General features: G+C 40.0%; 1 protein-coding gene across 4 annotated transcripts in view; it reads right to left on the reverse strand.

Moving 5' to 3' along the window:
* Positions 1–1,266: 1,266 nt before the first annotated feature.
* The window catches only part of LOC147031458 (reticulon-1-A-like), a 28,127-nt gene continuing 9,032 nt past the window's right edge, over positions 1,267–20,361 (reverse strand). For all 4 annotated transcript variants that reach the window (XM_085863520.1, XM_085863511.1, XM_085863503.1 and 1 more), the window contains 6 exons: positions 19,841–20,048; positions 18,339–18,477; positions 10,336–10,405; positions 3,388–3,434; positions 3,103–3,161; positions 1,267–1,875 (listed from right to left, as the gene is read on the reverse strand). In XM_085863520.1, the coding sequence (XP_085719646.1) occupies positions 1,833–1,875; positions 3,103–3,161; positions 3,388–3,434; positions 10,336–10,405; positions 18,339–18,477; positions 19,841–20,048 (566 nt within the window). In that variant the 3' untranslated portion in view covers positions 1,267–1,832. The remainder of the gene's footprint in view (positions 1,876–3,102; positions 3,162–3,387; positions 3,435–10,335; positions 10,406–18,338; positions 18,478–19,840; positions 20,049–20,361) is intronic.

Here is a 20,361-nt window from a genome sequence, read left to right on the forward strand (position 1 = left end):
TGTTAAGCAGTTCTGGAGATTGACATTTTCATTTTTTAATCCAATGCGGCCAGCAAACCACATGATCAATGACAAATTTCATTCTTCACTCACATCCGGTCATAGATCAAACATGAAGCTTGATTTTTCAGATAAGGATTTTGATTCAACAAATTATGGCTGGAATACCACTTCACCGATTGTCATCATCATCGACATACCCCATTTGGGGGGGGGGGGTGGGGTGGTTTGATGGCATACCACATTTCAATTTTTTTTTCATAGAGCTATTAAAGATGTCCAATTACCCCCCCCCTTAAATCAAATATGGCTGCCATACCACATGACCTACGACAGTTATCAATAAAATATTCTCTATGGAGAGTCCCTCCTATATTTAAATCTTCTCAATCAGACAAAACTAAAAAAGTGAAAATATATAGACATGAAGACAGACAGGGGCGTTACAATAGTATCACATTGCCTTTGGGGTGAGAAGATCATGTGCATATATTAAAGATCAACACGCATAAAATACAGGGATACGTACCAACATGATACATTTGCCCGACTTCATTAAACTTACGAGGAACGTAGATATAATATATCAACTGAACTGTACAACTTCGAATCATTTCAGAACGGGCAGAGATATGAAAAATAATTATCAAATATGTGGGCAATTGAACAGAATTGCTCAACCAGCAACAAGAAAATAAATCCATAAAAAATTTAAACATTGCCTTGGGCATCCTACACCCCAAAGGAGAAGCTTTCCATTTGGATATTTTAAACAAGCTTAGAATTGTGAAAAGGGGTTAATTCAGGTTGCTGATTACAGAGTTTAAGAGCTGGGGGTTGGGGGGTGGGGGGAAGGGTAAGGAAAATTCAGACTGCACATATTTTGATTCCCCCACAGTGAAGACCTTGATCCCATAAGCTCAAGTGAGCACAATATACACCCGAACAAGAAGGTATATACAGAATTGTGCTACTACATGGAAAACAGCATCCTGGTTGCCATGGCAACCACTTTAGATGACGAACTTATGTCGTGACACCGTCTCCAGTCTGTAACCTATGTACCAAATATGAACCGTGAAAACTTTGGGAGTTAGTGTGGACAGGAATGGACGGATGGACAGACAGAGACAGACGGACGGACGGACGGACGGACGGACGGACGGACGACCGGTATCACATAATATATCGGGCGTATAAAAATTAATTTGTTAATATGTAGTAGCATCAAATACCTTAATGACTTCAAATGACCAAGCGGTTGCACAAAGTTCAGCCTTTCTTTTAATGTATTGACCAACACACAGTAGTAGTCCACAAACCTTGGTTCTGAATTTCAGTCACAGATACAAGCATTGCATGGTACAAATTACAACTCACGGTAACAGGCCACACATTGGCCAGCGAGATTATCAATACGCAAATTCGAGCATACAACAATGTCGATATATGTTCGCTCACAGTACCTCGTGCTCAAACCATGATGACAATAGAAGTATAGATTCAAAATGTGCGTATTTATTTTTAAACAAGTCTTAAACGCACAATACCAAGCAATCTACAATGTGAGCCTGCAGGGATTGAACAACTACAAAGACATGCACAGTCATATTCAATCACAATACATCAATAAACTACTTCAAGTGGGGTAAGGGGAGGGTTTAGAATTGGACAGTGTGCCACAAAGGAAGTACAAACAATCACAAGGGCAAAGAAAAGAATGACATATGTATTCTGTCAATTCTACAATGTCAGAGGATGTCATCATTTCCACAGATCAGCAGCCTGTGGAAGGCAGTAAATCAAAACGACGTTGCTGAAGCTTCAATACCTCACTCTTCTTTACGCTTCGCTCCAGGCATCTTGGCCTGGACCCTAAGGTAGCAGAAAAAAAAAAAACATCAATTTTCAATCAAAATGACAATTACACCACAAAATAGCTAGAAACTTGAACAAACAGCAAAGTAGACCAACCGTTCAGACGAGGTGGACCCTCTTCCTTCGAAATGCATGACCAAAAAAAAAAAAAATCTGGAGGTTCTGTTTGTAGCCACAACTTGATGTATAATCCATCGTTACATACAACCCATCTTCCTGAGAGATTCTGATGCATTTTACAACGAATGGAGATAGAATGGTGGACAAGGAAATTGCTGATCAGCAGAGATTGATTTTCTTTTAATCAGTAAGAATTACTGGCACAAAATGGGTCACAACGCTCCAATTGATTGTACACAAGAGGCGGCTGCATTTCCATTATTCTATGAGTATTGTTCTGGTTCGATTCGGCTGTGCCGTTTAAAAGACAAAATATATTTACAATTAAAGTCGTACGAACACGAGAAACGTACAAGTACTGTACTTTCATCACACGACAGCGTCCAACAAAGGGAATGTTCAAAGACCATCAAGTAGAGGAAGTAAAGATAAATTTTATTTCTCAAATACATCAGAAGTGAACTATATATATGGCAGAGGTTGAGGATCACATGGGATGGCTGAGTAAGGAACGGAGAGGGGGCAGATTAAGGACCACCTTGGCCAAACACATGACAAAAGTAATCAATAACTTTTTCCTCATCTAAAGCTATTTTTGAAAAGATTTTTTTTTTTTTAAATAAAATTTAAAAAAAAAACAATAATAAAAAAGCAAAAACGTTTTCATGGAGAATATGAACAAAAAGTAAACTGTACAATGAGATGAGTCAAATGTACAAAAGTAATCTTTGAAGGTCAGTGCAATTTTGGTGGCAATGACGACTTAAATCTGATACTGATATTTGTTCATTTAACATAGAATGAGATGAAAAATGGGAAAATGAATCTTTAATCCCTTTATTATTGAAATTCGTAATGTGCATCACACAGTTGATATGCACACCAACCAATCTTAGAGCCATCTATTCACCAACTCGATACAAGCTTGAAGCATTAAGTTTTCACAAACTTGAATTGATGAACATGACAGGTCAATCTTTTACCATCAAGTATCATCAGGAGACATTTATAAATGACAATGCCTTGCATGTCCCAGGTTAAACATGCTGATCAAGATAATCAAGCACTCCTGTATAAACACCATTATTCTTCCAAAGTACTCACTTGTCAACAACATCCTTTATGTGCGTCCTTGCCAGGTCAATGTAGTGGTCAATTTTGTCCTATAAACAGAAGCAAGGTCATTCTTTGTTGACAACATATTGCACGGTAATGGCTGTCAAAGTATGCAATGGATATCTACACAATGCTGGCTCACGATATTTTGGAGATACGAGGATAAAGGGCAATCGGACAAAAATTAAGACAATGTAGCTTGAAAATAAAATAAAATGTGCTGCAGGCTCTGTTTAGAATGAACAACTCAAAGGGACTGCAAAACAATCTTACCTGGTACTTATCATAAACAATGGGCAGAGTGAAAGCAGCAATCAAACCTGCAACATAACAAAATGGATTACAAAAGAATCTTTTAAAATACAAATTAAAGGTTTTCTTTAAAATAAATAATAATAATTTTAAAAAGGGTTTATATGCACACACACAAAAAAATAAAAAAATAAAAAAAAAGACCTTCAAAATTACCACTTATCCAAAAAACAGATGCTTGAAAATTCACAATTCTTGCCCATTTTCTACACAAATGGAATGTGGTACAAAAGATGAAACAAAGGATTTGGATGACAATGAGAACAGCAAGAAACATGCAAATTATGGGAGTAATAGGACAAAAATAAAGGATATGGAGGTCATTTTATTTTTAAGGAAGAATTTGTTGAAGAGTAAAAGTTAAATAAGCAGTTTAAATGCCAAATGGGCAGGCCATGACCAGACCAACAAGAAAGGCAGAAAAAGTAAATAATAAAGATTCACCACTTGTACTTTTTTCATTTAATAGAAGGGAATTGCGATGCAATCAGGTTACATTGCTTCTTCTGCACGTATCGACTTTAAATGAAGACACCAAGGTCTCAGATCCCTGGTCAGAATCCAAGTCTCATCCGTAGAGCAAGACTGGAAGCACCAAGGACTTAGTCGGACTTTCATCCTCCTGCACAGGTACCGACAGTGCCACACCCCATGATCCAGTGAATCCATGACTCCCCAAGAGTTTTAGATCACCCTTCCCTCATGTCTAGTGAGTATATGGGCCAAAATGCATTGCAAGGGCTTTTGGTAAGACTTCATTCTGTCCTATTTTATATTTACTTTTCTGCACACACACACGAGCTTCTTTTCACGCAAGCATGCCCTCCCACAGCCGTGTAGCAACAGGAGCAACTAGTTAGCATATGCCAAAACCTCATTCAAACCACACCATTCCAAAACTGAACATCACCTCAGATCTTCTCCAAACTCGAACCACAATGCCACATCATTCCTACAACCATCACAACGTCCTTATGAAACAACCCCACATCCATTCAAGCACTCACCTCACAATAACTGCTACAAACGCCACCAGTCGCTGGCCCGGACACCCACCACTGTCCTTTGAAGGTGTCGGTGGGCCATGACAGATGCTTGTGTTTGTAACGTTTTGGCATGTATTTTGAAGCACAAGTATGCACTAGCATCTGTTCAACATTACCTGGATTGCCCTGACGCTTCGCTCAATCATGACTCCTATTTGGTGTCCAGTGCACATTTGTGGCTGGAAAGTGCCCTTAGAAGCTCAAGCCCTTTGTGAATCTCAAAGCTCCATCGCTTGACCAAGTTCTGGGGGCGAATGAGGCCACTTTTTGGCATTGGGAACTAACAGAGGTGGGGCAAATTCTTGGAAAAGTATCCGTGCATCAATAGGGGCACTCGAGAATGCCTGAAGGCCATCCGGATCAGACTTTGGGCTCCTCCCTTGCCAGATGTCTGTACAATACCATGCAAAAGGGACTCCAGAGAAAAAGAGTTCTTGGCTTTATTGGTGGTATGAAGTGGAATGCAGAACAGAGCAGAGCGCTGGGTGGGTAAGCAAACCGAGCACCAGCCCGATCACCATTAGCAATTACATTTAGACTTGCTCACACTTCATTGTCAAGATATCTTTTTACAGTCTCATCTTGTCTTGTTTGCTGTGGACACAAAGGAGTGACGAACACACACACAATTCTGGCAGTCATGAACAAGCTGTGCATGTGCAGAAAGCACTGAATTTAGTGGTGGAGTGCTTGTAAGATTCCTTTTTGGGTGAACAAAGATGGTGGAAAGGAACAAAGATAGCGGGAAGTGGTCAACTTTCAGGGTCGAACCTCCGATTCAGTTAGTATCGAGATCGGCGTTCAAACCAGGGTGTGGTTGGGGGAGGGAGAATAAAAGTAAAACTAAAACTGCCACTTTATAACAGCTGGCAGTGATGACCGGGTACCAAGACGTCCACTTTGATACACCAACCCCAAAAAATAATGGTCATCGGTTACTTGGTTTGGCAGCCATGTTGTTTTGAAAAAAAAAAATGTTCACTTTTTGTTCGGCATGGATAGGCAGTTATACCTGTAAAGTTTTGTCTCGATCTGTTCAACCGTTTCAGAGTAGAAGACTAATATTTTTAATTTCCAACCCAATATGGCCGATGAACCACATGACCGATGACATCATAAACTTATATTCTGCCTCAAATGGGGCAGGGGATCATATGCTTGAGTTCCGTGTTAATTGGATAACGTGCGTTTTTCTATCAAAGATGGCCACCAAACCATGTGACTTCTGACAATTTTTTTTACCGTACATGCAGCCATGGCAATCGATACTTGCAAACTTTTGCTTCGATAGGACAAGTGGTTCCAGAGAAAACATTTAACATTTTTCTTCAATCCAATATGGCTGCCAAAACAGGTGACCTATCAATTCACTGGTCAACACTATTTCTCTTGCATGGGGTTTTTCAACGGATTCCAGCTAACTTTTGGGTGCTGAACCCAAATCCATCATTAGTTTTTGAACTATGAAAAATCATTATTTTTGAGAAAACAGCAATTTTACACTCCAAGTTGAAAAACACTGTTGCGTTAGAAGATCGATAGATGCAAAAATGTTTACAATGAAAGGTACCTACTTCAATTACAATATTTAATCATACATTAACATATAATCCATGCTTGCACATTTTCGATATTGTTAATGTATGAAAAGTTTACAAATTTCACTAAACTAAGTTAAATATATAGGCAGAAAAAGTTCCCTTAATTGTGTACATCACTTAAATACAAGGCATCACTCAAGCTCAAAGCATTTTCCTGAGTTTTGTGACTTTTCACGACATTCAAAATGCAGCAATAAATGCGAATATAACAAAATAAGTACCGGTACTTGAAAGCACAAGTATCCACAGGCACAGGTGTAATCGTATTACAACATAGTAAACCTCCTCTTTGTGGACAATATCTTATGTACAGCATCTGGGACATCCCTCATCAAACTCCAGCAGTAATCTGCCATCATATTTGAGTCCCAACGACCTTGATAACGTTCTTCCATCACTTTAATGTCTTGATTGAAACGTTCACCCTGTTCCTCGCTTACATCTCCAAGGTTATCTGGAAACTCACTTAGGTGACTGTGCAAGTAGTGCACCTTGGTGCTCATTCTGCACCCCAGCGCTCGCAGACTAAGGAGCAGCTCCTCCACAATCTCTCGTGAGTTGTCATCTTTGTTCCCAAGAAAATTCTGCACCACATTAGTGAATGCATTCCATGCTCGAGCTTCGACAGCGGTCATCGTCGTAACGAAGTGTGGGTCCTCGAGTAATGCTCTGATCTTAGGTCCGTCAAATATCCCTGCTTTTTTCTTCTCGTCGCTAAGACGAGGAAAGTTTGAACATATGTAGCCAAAGCAGTCTCCAGTGTGATCAAGAGCTTTAACAAACTGCTTCATCAGACCGAGCTTGATGTGGAAGGATGATATTTTTCCGATCAACCAGTGGTTCATTAATGATGTTCTTGTCACCAGGTATCAAACTATTCCTTGATGGCCATTCCTTTCTCACCCAGTGCTCCTCCTTAGACCTACTGTCCCAATAGCATAGGAAACAAGGGTATTTGGTGTAACCTCCTTGTTGCCCCAAAAGAAAGTTCACCATTTTCAAATCCACACAGATCAACCATTCATGATCATGGTACTTCAATCGTTCAAGTACAACCTTGATGTTTGCATTCTTCCCCTTCAGGGTCACTGAGTATCCTATGGGGATGGATCCATGGATGCTCCCATTGTGAAGTAAAACACATTTCAAACTTCTTTTTGAACTGTCAATAAAGAGTCTCCACCCACTTGAATGATATGCAGGCAATCACATAGCGAGAAGCCCTTCAACATCATTGCAGTATACAAGTTGACCATCAGAGTGGAAGTACTTCCTCAGTTCTGCCTCTGTTGCGATAAAATGAGACACTCGTGCCAGGTTTGAGAAGGTTTTTCTCTTGCAGTCTGGAAGCCAACTCAGCAGATTGTTTTGGGAAATTCAAATCTCGGATCAGATCATTCAATTCAGGCTGACAATACAGAGAAGGTTGATCAAAAAAAACGAATCCAATGCCTTGTACTCTGCGTCTGCTTCTTCATCATCATCGGATAAAGATGTGGATGAAGCAAGTGCTTCCTCATAAATCTCTGCGAGCTCGGTAAAAACAGGTACAGGTATTTCGTCACAATGAGGAACTGGCCGTATAGCAGAGGGTATGCTCGGGTATTTCATGAATTTGTTTTTCTTATTGAATCCTTTGACATTTACAAGGCAGAAGTAGCAGTCATCTGGGTGGTTTTTTTGGTTCTCTCCAAACCATCAGCACACCAAACTTGAGCTTAGCATTCTTTCCTTGAGACCATGATCTCAGAGATTCGACACAAGTCGTGCATACTTTGAGGGGCCCAGTTTTTGTCCTGGTCTCCAAGTGGTACTTTAAAGTAGGCACGGTACACTCTCTTGACAAATGTAGTGATGTTGCGTCTTTGAGGTGCTAAAGTGAAGCATCCACAGATACAGCAGAAGATACTTGGGTATTACAGCACTTTCTTCTCTTTGAAGGTGTAGACATAGCTAGCTTACAGTGTAAGGTACCAGGTCCCGGTATAAACAACCCCACTGAGAATCGCGCAATACAGTAATGCTCGCATCTCACGAGATTAGGTAGAGTCTTAAAAGCAGATTAGGTGGTCTTCACAGCTGCAAATCACAAATACATCATAGACGTTAACTAATGATGCATATGTTGATTCTTTTAAGAGAATCAGACAAGAACTCCACTTTGCTCATGGCAGGCTGTTTACAGCTACGGGTACTCGGAATAATCAAGCTTCTGCCGTTTTATCCCCACCAAGATTGCCAGACTGGATGGTCAACTTTTGTAAAAATCCATGAATATGGAGCATACAGAAAGCACAAAAACTTGATGTGATAGAGCAAATCTGAGCTCAGATTTGGATTCAGCAGCCCAAAATTAGACAAAAAGTTTCCAAAGTCCATGCAAGAAAAAAAACAAAAAAAAAAAACAAAACTATTTTTGTAGACCAGTAATTCATTAACAAACTTATATCCCCAACACTTGAAGATGAGAAATTTCCCCTTGATCTAACCAGCCATTCTGGAGAAGATTTTTTTTTCAAAACATGGCTGCCAAACCAAGTAACCGATGACCATTATTTATTTTTATACGGTGAGCTGCGTAGATGCTCAAGAAATTTCAAATTTTTCCGATGCAGTGTTCTCCCTGTTGAATTTTCACTGGGATACCACTTCAATGACGTCACAAAAAAAAAATTATATATATATATATATATATATATATATATATATATATATATATATATATATATATATATATATATATATATATATATATATATATATATATATATATATATATATATATATATATCACTTGGTCCCCATGGGGAGTTCTTGACATGTGCCAAGTTTCATATTTTTTTATTTTTATTTTTTTTTTTTTCGGTTAGACAGCGAGATAGAGGTCCAAAGTTTTTCGGTTTTTCAAAGATGGTGCCCATACCACATGATCTACGACATCATAATTATCAATAAAGTATGCGACTGAAAAAGATATATACGATGGTGAAAATTTTATGTCGATCGGACCTACGGTTCCCGAGAAAATGATTTTTAAAGTAGGGGAGGAGAAAGGGAGAAAAGGGGAGGGGGAATAATCATAATAATAAAAATAAAATATAATGAAAAACAATAGGTTTCCCAGCTTTGTTGGCTTGGCACCCTAATAAAACCCAAATCAAAACCATGAGGGCTTCTTCAAACAAGGAAAGCGGCTTTTAAAACAGGCAAGTTTATAATGAAACGAACAAATTTTGTTCCAAGTAAAATCGACCACCATTTATCCAATGGCACAATTATTATTATTCTACAACAGCAGGAACTCTAGAATGTAGTGTGAAGGAGAAACTCAGGTGTCCAAAAGTTTCACGAGTTATCGGAATTTGTTATCCTGCACAAACGACTGGTAGGTTATGTCGACAAGTTTCTATCTTTTTATTTTTTTGAGAATTTGTTGCATTAAACCTATGAATCATCCATCATCACTAAATTGGAAATCTACCAACTGGTTTTATGATGAAAGGAATGGAAATAAACTTTGCACAATCGAGCAACTAATTCATCACAATCATTCCCTGCAAAGCACATCATGGTATTGTAATGAAAGCAGTGCTTTGGCAAACTAAGCCTGTACGCTAAGCAGGCTAAGAGAGGCCATGCACCCACCCAAAGAAATATATTTACATCCATTTGATTAAATGCAATTTTTTCTGAGTTCCGGCTGATCCGGGACCCATGAAAATTACGAGCCGGATCGGAACAATCTACTATAAATGGACTTGGCACAGTACCATCCATTGATGAAGGTGCATGGGGAATTTGAGTGTAAAGTGTAGAAAATGAAGAAGAGGGGGAGGGGGATTGGTTGAGAGTAGCAATATTAATGGAGGGAAGAGAGACATGAAGGTAAGATGAATATGGCAAAGTACAAGCATCTTGGGGCATATGGGGGGGGGGGGTAGAATTCTACCATATTTGTATGCAATTACTATATGGCTCCTTCTAGATCAGATTGCGTTTGACAACTTTCAGATTAGAAACCAACCAACAATGAAAATGGCAAAAAAGCTCAAAAGGAGATTTTAAGATCATGGAGTGAATACCAGATCATGTCTGGTGCCAAAGTGAACCAAAGACCGACTTTGATGTGGCGAGCAGTGTTTTCATAGCAATGTAATAAGAGAGAAGATCGATTATTAAAAAAAAATAAAAAAACATCATGTTCACAAGTTTGCTTATGTGAGCTGCAAGATGACAAACAGAAGTTCCCTGCATGGCCTCACCGATAATGAGTAGCGTCAATCCATTAAAAATGGCACCAACATAGGTCAGCAGCCAGAGCAGCAAGGCAAACTGTGATATACAGAAACAAAACACTGGATAAAAACCTGGAAAGTACAGAAAATGCAAATCACAACACATTTCCCTCAAAAAATAAAAATCATTCACATCTCCAGCCAAGAGATAATTACTTAAAAAACAAAAACATGATGATTGATCAATCATCAGAGAACCCCAGCTGTCATACTTGACCACGACATCTTTCAGCATCTCAAATTCTATAAAGTATCCTCAAATTAAAGTTTCACAAAAATAATAAATAATGATACAAACACAACATAATGGTGACCGAAGCTTTTCGTGCTGCACTCTTCAGGGTAAAAATCGCAAGTGAAGGAGGAAGTGAAGGTGCGTGCTATATATACAAATCTCAATAAAGGTAGACACTGATTGGTTCAACCATAATGACGTCACGGTTAATCTGAATGCCCATTGGTCGGCTCATTACGGCCTTTCGGATTCACCGTGATGTCATTACGGTTGAACCAATCAGTGTCTACCTTATCGAGACGAGTATAAAGCATATGCCTTCACTTGCTGTGTTTTTTTTTTTTTACCTTGAAGAGTGCAGCACAAAAAGCTTCGGTCACGATTATGGTCGTGTTTGTTTGTATCCAGATTGAAGTTCTGTAGTACCAAACATCTGTTTAAATAATAATAAGTGGTTACTTTGCTTGAACTCAAACCTAAAGCCACACTTTCTGCCGGACTGCATTTGACAGCAATTTTTTAAATAAAGACAATGATGAAGATTAATCCTAAATTTCACTTTAACATTCCTTCCTTTTCCACAAGAAGCTCAAGACAAATCACTTTTATACAATCTTTGTTCAACTATTTTTAAGGAGTTTTTTTTTTTTTTAGTTTTTGAAAGTGTATTAAGGCTCATGGAAGAACTTGAACACTACATTTTGGCAAACACAGAGACAATGTACTTCCCTATTCCTTCAAAGAAACAACAAAATACAACAAGGGATTTGAAACAAGGATCCCATCATTAGCCACAGGGTCAGATGTAAATGCCAAACAGGCAAAAATATTTGCACATTTGTGCTTCCTGTACAAGGAATCAAAATTAAATGAGAAATTCCACTCCAAAGGTTATGCGTGGATGATGTTAGCAGCCAGAAAATACAAATGGATTAGCTGGGACCATCGCGGTGTTTAAAGATGTCTCACTATATTCACACAACCCTTCAGCACATTCGCAGAAGGCTTTACTCAACTTCCTCTTCGTACTGACATGATGTTTAATAGTGTTGTCCATCGTCAAGACAACTGAAAACAAGTAGGTTAGTTTGACCAGAGTTTTTGCTATCTGCTGGTAATAACAGAGTAGTGGAGGTTAGAGGTTTTTTTTTTTTTTTTAATGACAATGTTGGGTCCATCAGAAGTCATGACAACATAAACAAGAGGAGGCTTGTGCCTCCACCTCTCCCACCCCACTAACCACTTATTAACCTCCGCCATCGAAGATCGGAGGTTACCGTTTTCACCCCTTTCTGTTTGTTACTTACGAAATATAAAGATTTCGTAAGTATATTGATGACTTCAGTTTGCTTGTTTGTGTGGTTGTTTGTTTGTGTTTGTTTGTAGGCACGATAACTCGAGAACGGAAGGAGCTACCAATGTCAAATTACACCACATGATTCAGGAGGGTGATTGCTAGCGCTGATTAGATTTTGGTCAAAATCGGTCAAAGGTCAAGGTCACAGTGAGGTCAAACATCCAAAAGATTCGATTTTTGATGGTTTGGTACAGACTCATCGTAGAAACTTCTGGTTTGCGTCGCTACCTTCTCTAGAGACAGCTTTTATTAGACAAGGTCAGAGGTCAAGTTGACGATTTCGTAAGTACCAGTCTGATTGCTTGTTTGGAGGCACGATAACTCGAGAACGGAAGGAGCGACCAATGTCAAATTACACCACGTGGTTCACCACGTGATGGCTAGCGCTGATTGAATTTTGGTCAAAAGTCAAGGTCACAGTGAGTTGTGGGGCAGCTTAGCCCAAATATTCAAAAGAATTGTGCATTTTGTGATACAAGCACCAAATTTGGCACAAATGTACATTAATATGTTGCGAACATTTTCAGATATTGGGCCACTTGAAATTCTTTATGTCCGCCATATTGAAATCTACATTTGCTATTATCTCTGGATGTAATGCAGCTATTGGCTTGATTCTGGTATCTAAATGTATGTTTTTGGGGACAAGGAATCCAATGGTACCATTTTCAACTTAATATTATCTATCACAGTCTTATATGATTTTATTTAGAAATTATCTGGGAAAATATTGGATTCAACACAATACTTTGAAAAGAATGTCTTAGTTCTGTAAATATAAATTAAAAAAAAAAAAACGTTACTAAATCACTAGTAACAACTCAGACAAGCTCATATATACTGGCAGTCTAAAATATAAATTCATATCCCATTAGGAACCAAAGTGACCCATTCATATGCATATTTTATGCAACATTACATTCATATTGTCAATAAATACCAAACATGCATAATCCCCTTTTCCTCGACCCTTTAAGCCATCTTTTGTGTTTTTAGAGTACAGAAATTTCTTGTATAGGCTTCCATCTGTCTTCTTTCCTTAATGCACTGTAGCATCTCTTTAACAATGTTTACAAACATGACTCCATGACATGTCTTTAATCACAGCCCTGACCCAAAATAAAAGAGTAGAGAGGCTGCATGTGTGTTGACCCACATCAACTGTGTTCTTTGTGTGGCTGTGTTTAAATCACCTTGTGACTCCACAAAAATGAGTTAATTACATACAATCTGGGCTCAGCTAGACAACATTGTGTGGTCAGCAATGAAGACAAGAGTCTGAATTACATGTCTGCAAAAGACCTTGTGAACCAGTGAAGCAAATACACGGGTAAGCATGAATTAAATCTAGGGCACGATATAATTTCCATGATGTTTACCTCTACACTCAATGGTGGAAGGAGGTAATGTTTTGATCCCAGCTTGTCTACAAAATTCCAGACAAAGCTTGTAGTAGTGGTAATAACAGAAATTGTTATATAGAACTGAACTTGTATTATTATATGCAGAAAATAACTTCATTTCTATATGCCCTGCAGTGGACAGGTTAATTGGTTTATGCACTGAAGGGGTCACCCTGGTGTGCACTGCTGTGTTCTGCCTCACTGAGTTGTTCAGGTATGATGTACTCAGCACAAGCTTACCTGATACACGTGTGTGCTGGCTAAAACCACTTGTCTGGTGGACACAACAGAGGCAGCTTGTCTAATAGCCAACCTGGTCTTACTTTTTTGGGGTTTATCTGAAATTCTTACTATAAGGCTTTAAATTAGAAATGTTTGATATAAAGTAGTATTGAGTGAAGTGTGTATTCCACACTGACAGTTTTGACACGTTCTGAATTTAACACGAAGGCTGTTGGCTGGCTGCCAGACGAGAGATGGAAACCTTGAGGAGTTCTTTTGTCATGAGAATCAGGCATGTCCTCCTGCATTGTCTGATGGTGGAAGCCTCTGCACTGGTACCAAGAGCGATCTCCTCACATGCTTGGAAGAAGTCTCCGACGCAAAGACAGAGACTCCTGTCACGACCTGTATTGTGCTTGATGGAGCAGCCATCGTCTAGATGCTGAAGCCGGCTGCAAAGACCTTTGAAGAGTATGCACAACAGATCTTCATCCCATATATGTCCACGAAGCTGCAAAGTGTCACGCCTGGATCTGGTCTGGGATACTTACCTTGCCGATTCACTGAAAGGTGGTACACGTGCAAAGCAGGGATAAGGTGTGTGGAGACATGTGGTGGCTGCCGCAGCCATACCAGGTAACTGGCAGAACTTCCTACGAGTGGACAGCAACAAGACCGAGCTGTTCAGGTTCCTCTCAGCAGCTCTCATGGAATGGTTTGACCAGGAGGACAAGCAACTCGTCGTTACTGATGGAGAGGCAGTGCTCAGCAAGCCACTACTGCCAGATCTGACCTCACTCGCCCCATGTAACCATGAAGAAGCCGACAGTCGGATGTTGCTGCATGCATCTCACGCAGTCCAGCATGGACACCATGCAATACTCATCCGGACTGTAGACACCGATGTTGTGGTGCTGGCAGTGTCCCTGGCACAGGAGTTGCAACCAGAAGACAAACTGTGGCTGGCATTCTGAACAGGCCAGAGTTTCCGATACCTAGCAGCACACAAAATAGCAGCTGGATTGGGACGAGAGAAGGCTCGTGCACTGCCAATGTTCCATGCTCTAACTGGATGTGACACTGTGCCTAGTTTTCATAGACATGGCAAGAAGACTGCGTGGGCAGTCTGGACGGTACTGCAAGAACTCACTGAGGCGCTGCTGTCCTCTGCACCTCGTGACATACCAGACGATGCAATGCACATCAGAGAGGTTCGTGATCCTGTTGTATGATCGAACCAGCAAATGCAGACATTGACAAGGCCAGGAGGAAACTTCGCAAGGAAGAACAATGTGCAGCTCATCCCAATGAAGGCAGCTCTGGAGGAACATGTCAAGAGGTCAGTGTATCAAGGTGGACATGTGTGGGGTCAGATACTGCTGCCAGCACCAGAGCTCCCTCCACCAACCAACTGGGGTTGGTCAAAGACTGGAGAAGGACAGTACACACCTTACTGGACCAGGCTAACTGAGGCAGCTCACAGCTGCATTGAGCTGGTTTCTTGCAAGTGCAAGAAAGGGTGTGTGTGTGTGAGGCACTGCAAGTGCAAAAAGGCTGCCCTTCAGTGCACAGCCCTCTGTGTGTGAAGGGGACTGCACATGACGAGTCAACAACATACATGTACTTGTGGCAATGCTGAACTTAAGATGACACTGTTTATGTACACGTATCTTCAGTACCGGTATATACCTCGCCTCAAATACTAGACCATGTAGCATGTCAGTGTTATACCTAAGACATTTACAGAACCAAGACATTCTTTTCAAAGTATTGTGTTGAATCCAATATTTGCCCAGATAATTTCCAAATAAAATAACAGACTGTGATAGATAATATTAAGTTGAAAATGGTACCATTGGATTCCTTGCCCCCAAAAACACATTTAGATACCAGAATCAAGTCAATAGCTGCATTACGTCCAGAGATAATAGCAAATGTAGATTTCAAGTGGTGGCCATTTTGAAATCCAATATGGCAGACATAAAGAGAGAATTTCAAGTGGCCCAATATCAGAAAATGTTCGCAACATATTACTGTACATTTGTGCCAAATTTGGTGCTTGTATCACAAAATGCACAACAGGTTTGCTATGCTGCTACACTAGAGGTCAAACATCCAAAACATTTGATTTTTGATGGTTTGGTACAGAATCATCGTAGAAACTTCTGGTTTGCGTCGCTACCTTCTCCAGAGACAGCTTTTATTAGACAAGGTCAGAGGTCAAGTTGACGATTTCATAAGTACCAGTCTATGACTGCTTATTTGTTTGTGAACAGTATTACGGAAAAACTGACGGATTTCGACGAAACTTGGTGGGGGATTAGGTATGGTCCAAGGATCATGCCATAAGATTTTGGACTTGGTCCAAAATCCAATATGGCCGCTGTGGCGGCCATTTTGCAAAAATATTTGAATTTTTTTTTTTGCATTTCTACACGTTTTAAGTGATTTCCAACCCTTCCAACGTTTTAAGTGATGATTTATGAAAATAAATCAAAATTATTTAAGCCCTCAAGCAATTGGGTCTGTAAAATTATGTACACATTCTGCTTGAGAACAGGACATGGCACTAAAAATACCCAAAATGTTCAAATTCTAACCCTACAAAATAAAAAATAAATATATATAGCAATAAAAAACTAAGTACAGCTATAAAGTACACCACCCCCATGCCAAATAAATAACATCCTCCAGCACATGGAGACAGAATTGGGAGTGAGGGGTGTGCAAAAATTGATCGATCAATTGTGTAATGAAAACAAATTTCTTAATCAAATGACCAATAAATAGCATAGCTGAACCACCAGTTTCATTCAAATCAACTTTTTGAAAATTAATCAAACAAATAAATCAAAAATACCCTTCAGAGCCAAATTTCAGCTTCCTCGCTGAAAAGATGGCCGAAATATCACCGACATACAAACAAGAAAACAGTGAAAACGGAGTACACCCTTTCAGCACGCATCAATGCCGGGTGGCAAGGCCTAAGGCAACCGGCGATGTCGTGCAGCACCTGCAGATGGAATAGGGAGGGAGCGTTGTACAACGGGTGAAGTCTACGATTGGCAAATTTGATTGGTTGCGAGGACGCAAAATGCTGCAATATTTTGTCCAAGTACTGCTAAATGGAAGGGTTTCAAAAGTGTAAAAAATAAATAAATAAGGCAATTTGTGTTGTCATGTTCAAGTATATAATTCAATGGAAAGAAAATAGATTTAAAATGTTGTAGAAAATCTTTGAAAGTTTACCGCCATTGACAATGGTTATTCCATCCATCAGGACCATACTCTGTGCAGAGTGTTGGTGCTGCCCAAGCAGTCTCCTTGGACATTGGGCACAATCCTGGACTGGTCGCCACTCACACTGGATACCAGCAAGCTGGCACTCATTTTGCCGACCTCAGAAGGATGACAGACAGAGTCAACCCCACCTGGTAGAAATTGAACAGCCGAGTGGGATTTGAACTCAGGATCCTTGGATCCCAAGCTCACCACCCAAACCATGAAGCAAATACCAGGCATAATGGTAATTACACCACCATATTTAAAGTAACAATAGCTCTGCATGCCTGTTTGTATCCTTTATGACGTCCTTAAAACCAGGAAATTTCCTGTTGAACTGTACACCTCTTCTTCTTTCGGCTGCTCCCGTTAGGGGTCGCCACAGCGGATCATCCGTATGATCCGCATAGTGATTTGGCACATGTTTTACGCCGGATGCCCTTCCTGACGCAACCCTGGTCGCCTCTTACGACACAGGGATATGGTACACCTATTTTAACCGGGGTATACACTGGCCCAGTATACTGGTACTCAATTCGCAGACCTCGGAAGGATGACAGGCTGAGTCAACCCCCTGGTGTATGAATTCAGTGGCCCAACGGGAATTGAACTCAGGACCTATTGGATCCCAAGCCGCTGCCCTAACCACTGCGCCAACACCAGGCTTTCTTGTTGAACTGTACACCACTCCTTCCATATCCAGGTGATGCATGACATTGCCAGATGCTGAAGCAAGGGAGTACTTTGTTTTCTTGTTTGTTTTTCCAGGTGACATCTCAACCATCCTTTGATCGAGGAAGCTGAATTTGGGGACAAAAGTGAAGATGTGCTTTGGCAAAACAGTATTTTTTTGATGAATCAATTAATTATAGATAAATTACTTATTTTCTCTCATCTAGGCAATATCTCAGGCACCTTTTAAGCAAAGAAGCTGATATTTGGAGATGACAGTGACCAAATGATTTTTCTATGAAGGGTGTTTTTGATTCATCGATTAATTATTTTCCAAAAAACAAGTTAAAGATGAGAATGAAACAGTGCTGGTTTAAGTATGCTATAAGGCAAATAATAAATTTAAGTTTACAATTATTTATTTTAATTATGCAATAAATTATGGCTCCCTCCCAATTGTCTCAATGTGCTGCAGAGTGGCATGTTATTCATTTGGCATGGGGGCAGTGTACTTTGAACGTAACTACTTGATTTTTCAATTTTGTTAGGCTGCCAACCAGGCTTTAAAAAAAAATAAAAATAAAAATAAAAAAAAATAAAAAAACTAACTTACTCCATGTGATTCCATAGGATGTCAAACTCAGAGGCAACATACTGCTGAACTGCAGGTTTATGTTCCGATTAATGTTCAAAATATAGCATTCAATTGAAATAAAGTTGTTCCTCGACATTGTACAGACAGAAGCTGATTTTCCCTTTGTGTGCACACGGTAACAAGGTCAGAAGTGTTTGGGATAACCTTGAGCGAATCGACCAGGTCCTGTATGAGGAACAGACGGCGCAGCTCCTTAGCAACACAGTTCGTGTGAGACAAAACCAGGTCTGTGTACTTGCGTGCACATTCCTGCGAAACGGTCAAGTCCATGTCCAGGTATTCCCTGCAGCAAAGAAAACAAAGTCAAAAGGCACCCAACAAGATCCTTTGGTTGTTAAATCTTCAGTTGATCATAATTTCAGCCAAATCCTATGTGGTGACAACTTGCCTCGTGCATTTACAGAGGAGAAAAAGTCCTACGTTAATCTTTGAATCAACTATATTCGTAAAATGTAAAGTTGGACCATGCTGCAAAATTCTTTCAAAAGGAGTCAATAATTATAAAAATAGGAACGCAAGTCCTGAAACTCACCTGGATTAAGAGAATCAGTCACTCAAACCACCCTGGTAAAGCAAAGCCCCTTAATGAGTGCAGATTTTGATGGTCAATACATCTAGTGAGGCATCAGATATGAAGCTTGTGGCCAAGTTATCAAAAATCACGTTTGGTTCAAGTGATAATGACTGGTGGACTCACTCATTGCTAATCCATCTACAATTCCAGCAATCTGTGTGTGCGTGTCTGTGACCGCTGTTTCTCGACAACCACTGGTCCGATCTAATTGAAACTTGCCAGATATATTGCTGGGGACCCGAGGATGTGCGTTTTCAAGGTTTGATATTAATCGGACAAGTGCTTCCCAAGTTATGGCCATTTATTTAACAAACCAATGACAAGACACGTTGTTGCGTGGCCGATGGGGAAGGGAAGCTCAGCCGCATTACAACGTACGGGCTTCCGGAGAGTGATGACTTCGTGTATTCTAATAATTTCTCATGCGCATTTATAAACACAATGCCCCAAGTTATGATAGTTTTCATATTAGACGGTGCATAAATTTCGGTAACAGTGCTGGTATGCTCCGAACCAGGAAGTAAATTTTTTTCTCTTCTCTTCTTGTTTTTCCTTGCCAAGACATTGCGAAAAGGTAAAATACGTTGGTGCCAATTGAATAATTGGGTTTTAAAACGAAATTGCTAATATGCGAACTTCCGGGCCACGCACGTACGGACACGCGAGAGCGAAGCAACGGCCTGTGGTTATTTGAATATTTATTTATTTTATTTTTACGGGCACTTACTAGTAATAATAATAATCAGAATACAATTCAAAACTTATGCCTGTCACAGAAGTAAGTGACCAACCATAAAATTACTATTTGAGGAACACCACTAGAAATATTTGGTCACATAGTATACAAATTAAGGGCAGGAAGAAGGAGAAAAAAAAAAAAGTCACGGGTATTGCCATTTGAATAAACACGTACAAATGAGCAACAATCATATAAGAAGGCAATTCTCAGTATATATATGCATCCTCATTATAGAATCAAAAGTGGCTGGGCCAATCTCCAGTAAATTTTACATTCATACTCAGGGTCCCCAGGGTCAGGTCAATGGCACAAAATAAATACTCCGATTCTCACTTGAACGGATGTCCATCGTTGGTCTTCTGGATAGCCTGCAGAACTGACTTGTAGACACGGAAGCTGATGGTGACTGAGATAATGGCAAGGGTAAGGTAAGCAACGACGCTGATCACGCTGAACACAGATAGCGAGAGCAGCAAAATAAGTGTCGTCCCAAAAATGGCACCAGAGGGCTTCACATCACGCCAGTGCAGTAGGTCCACCACTGTTTATTAAAAAAAAAAAAAAAAAAAAAAAAAAAAGTTAGTTTAAACACCATATAAACGACATAAGGGATACAATAATTCACGGACCAGTGTTTGTCATGCTGCTCCTCCTTCAGTTCTTGGCCGATTACACCCAGACTTGCTAGGATCACTATGACCTAAAATAATGTATACAGTAGGTGCATTTTATCTTTGCTGGTGTTCATGGAGGGGGGGGGGGAAATGAGAGAGGGGGATGCAAATTCTCTATGTAAATGTGTAATCATGTAGCACCACATCCAGGTGGGCGAGGGTATTACTCGTCTCCACCAT

The sequence above is a fragment of the Eptatretus burgeri genome, chromosome 2, assembly GCF_056783735.1.
Source record: "Eptatretus burgeri isolate ZD-2024b chromosome 2, Ebu_testis_v1, whole genome shotgun sequence".
NCBI classification, from domain to species: domain Eukaryota; kingdom Metazoa; phylum Chordata; class Myxini; order Myxiniformes; family Myxinidae; genus Eptatretus; species Eptatretus burgeri.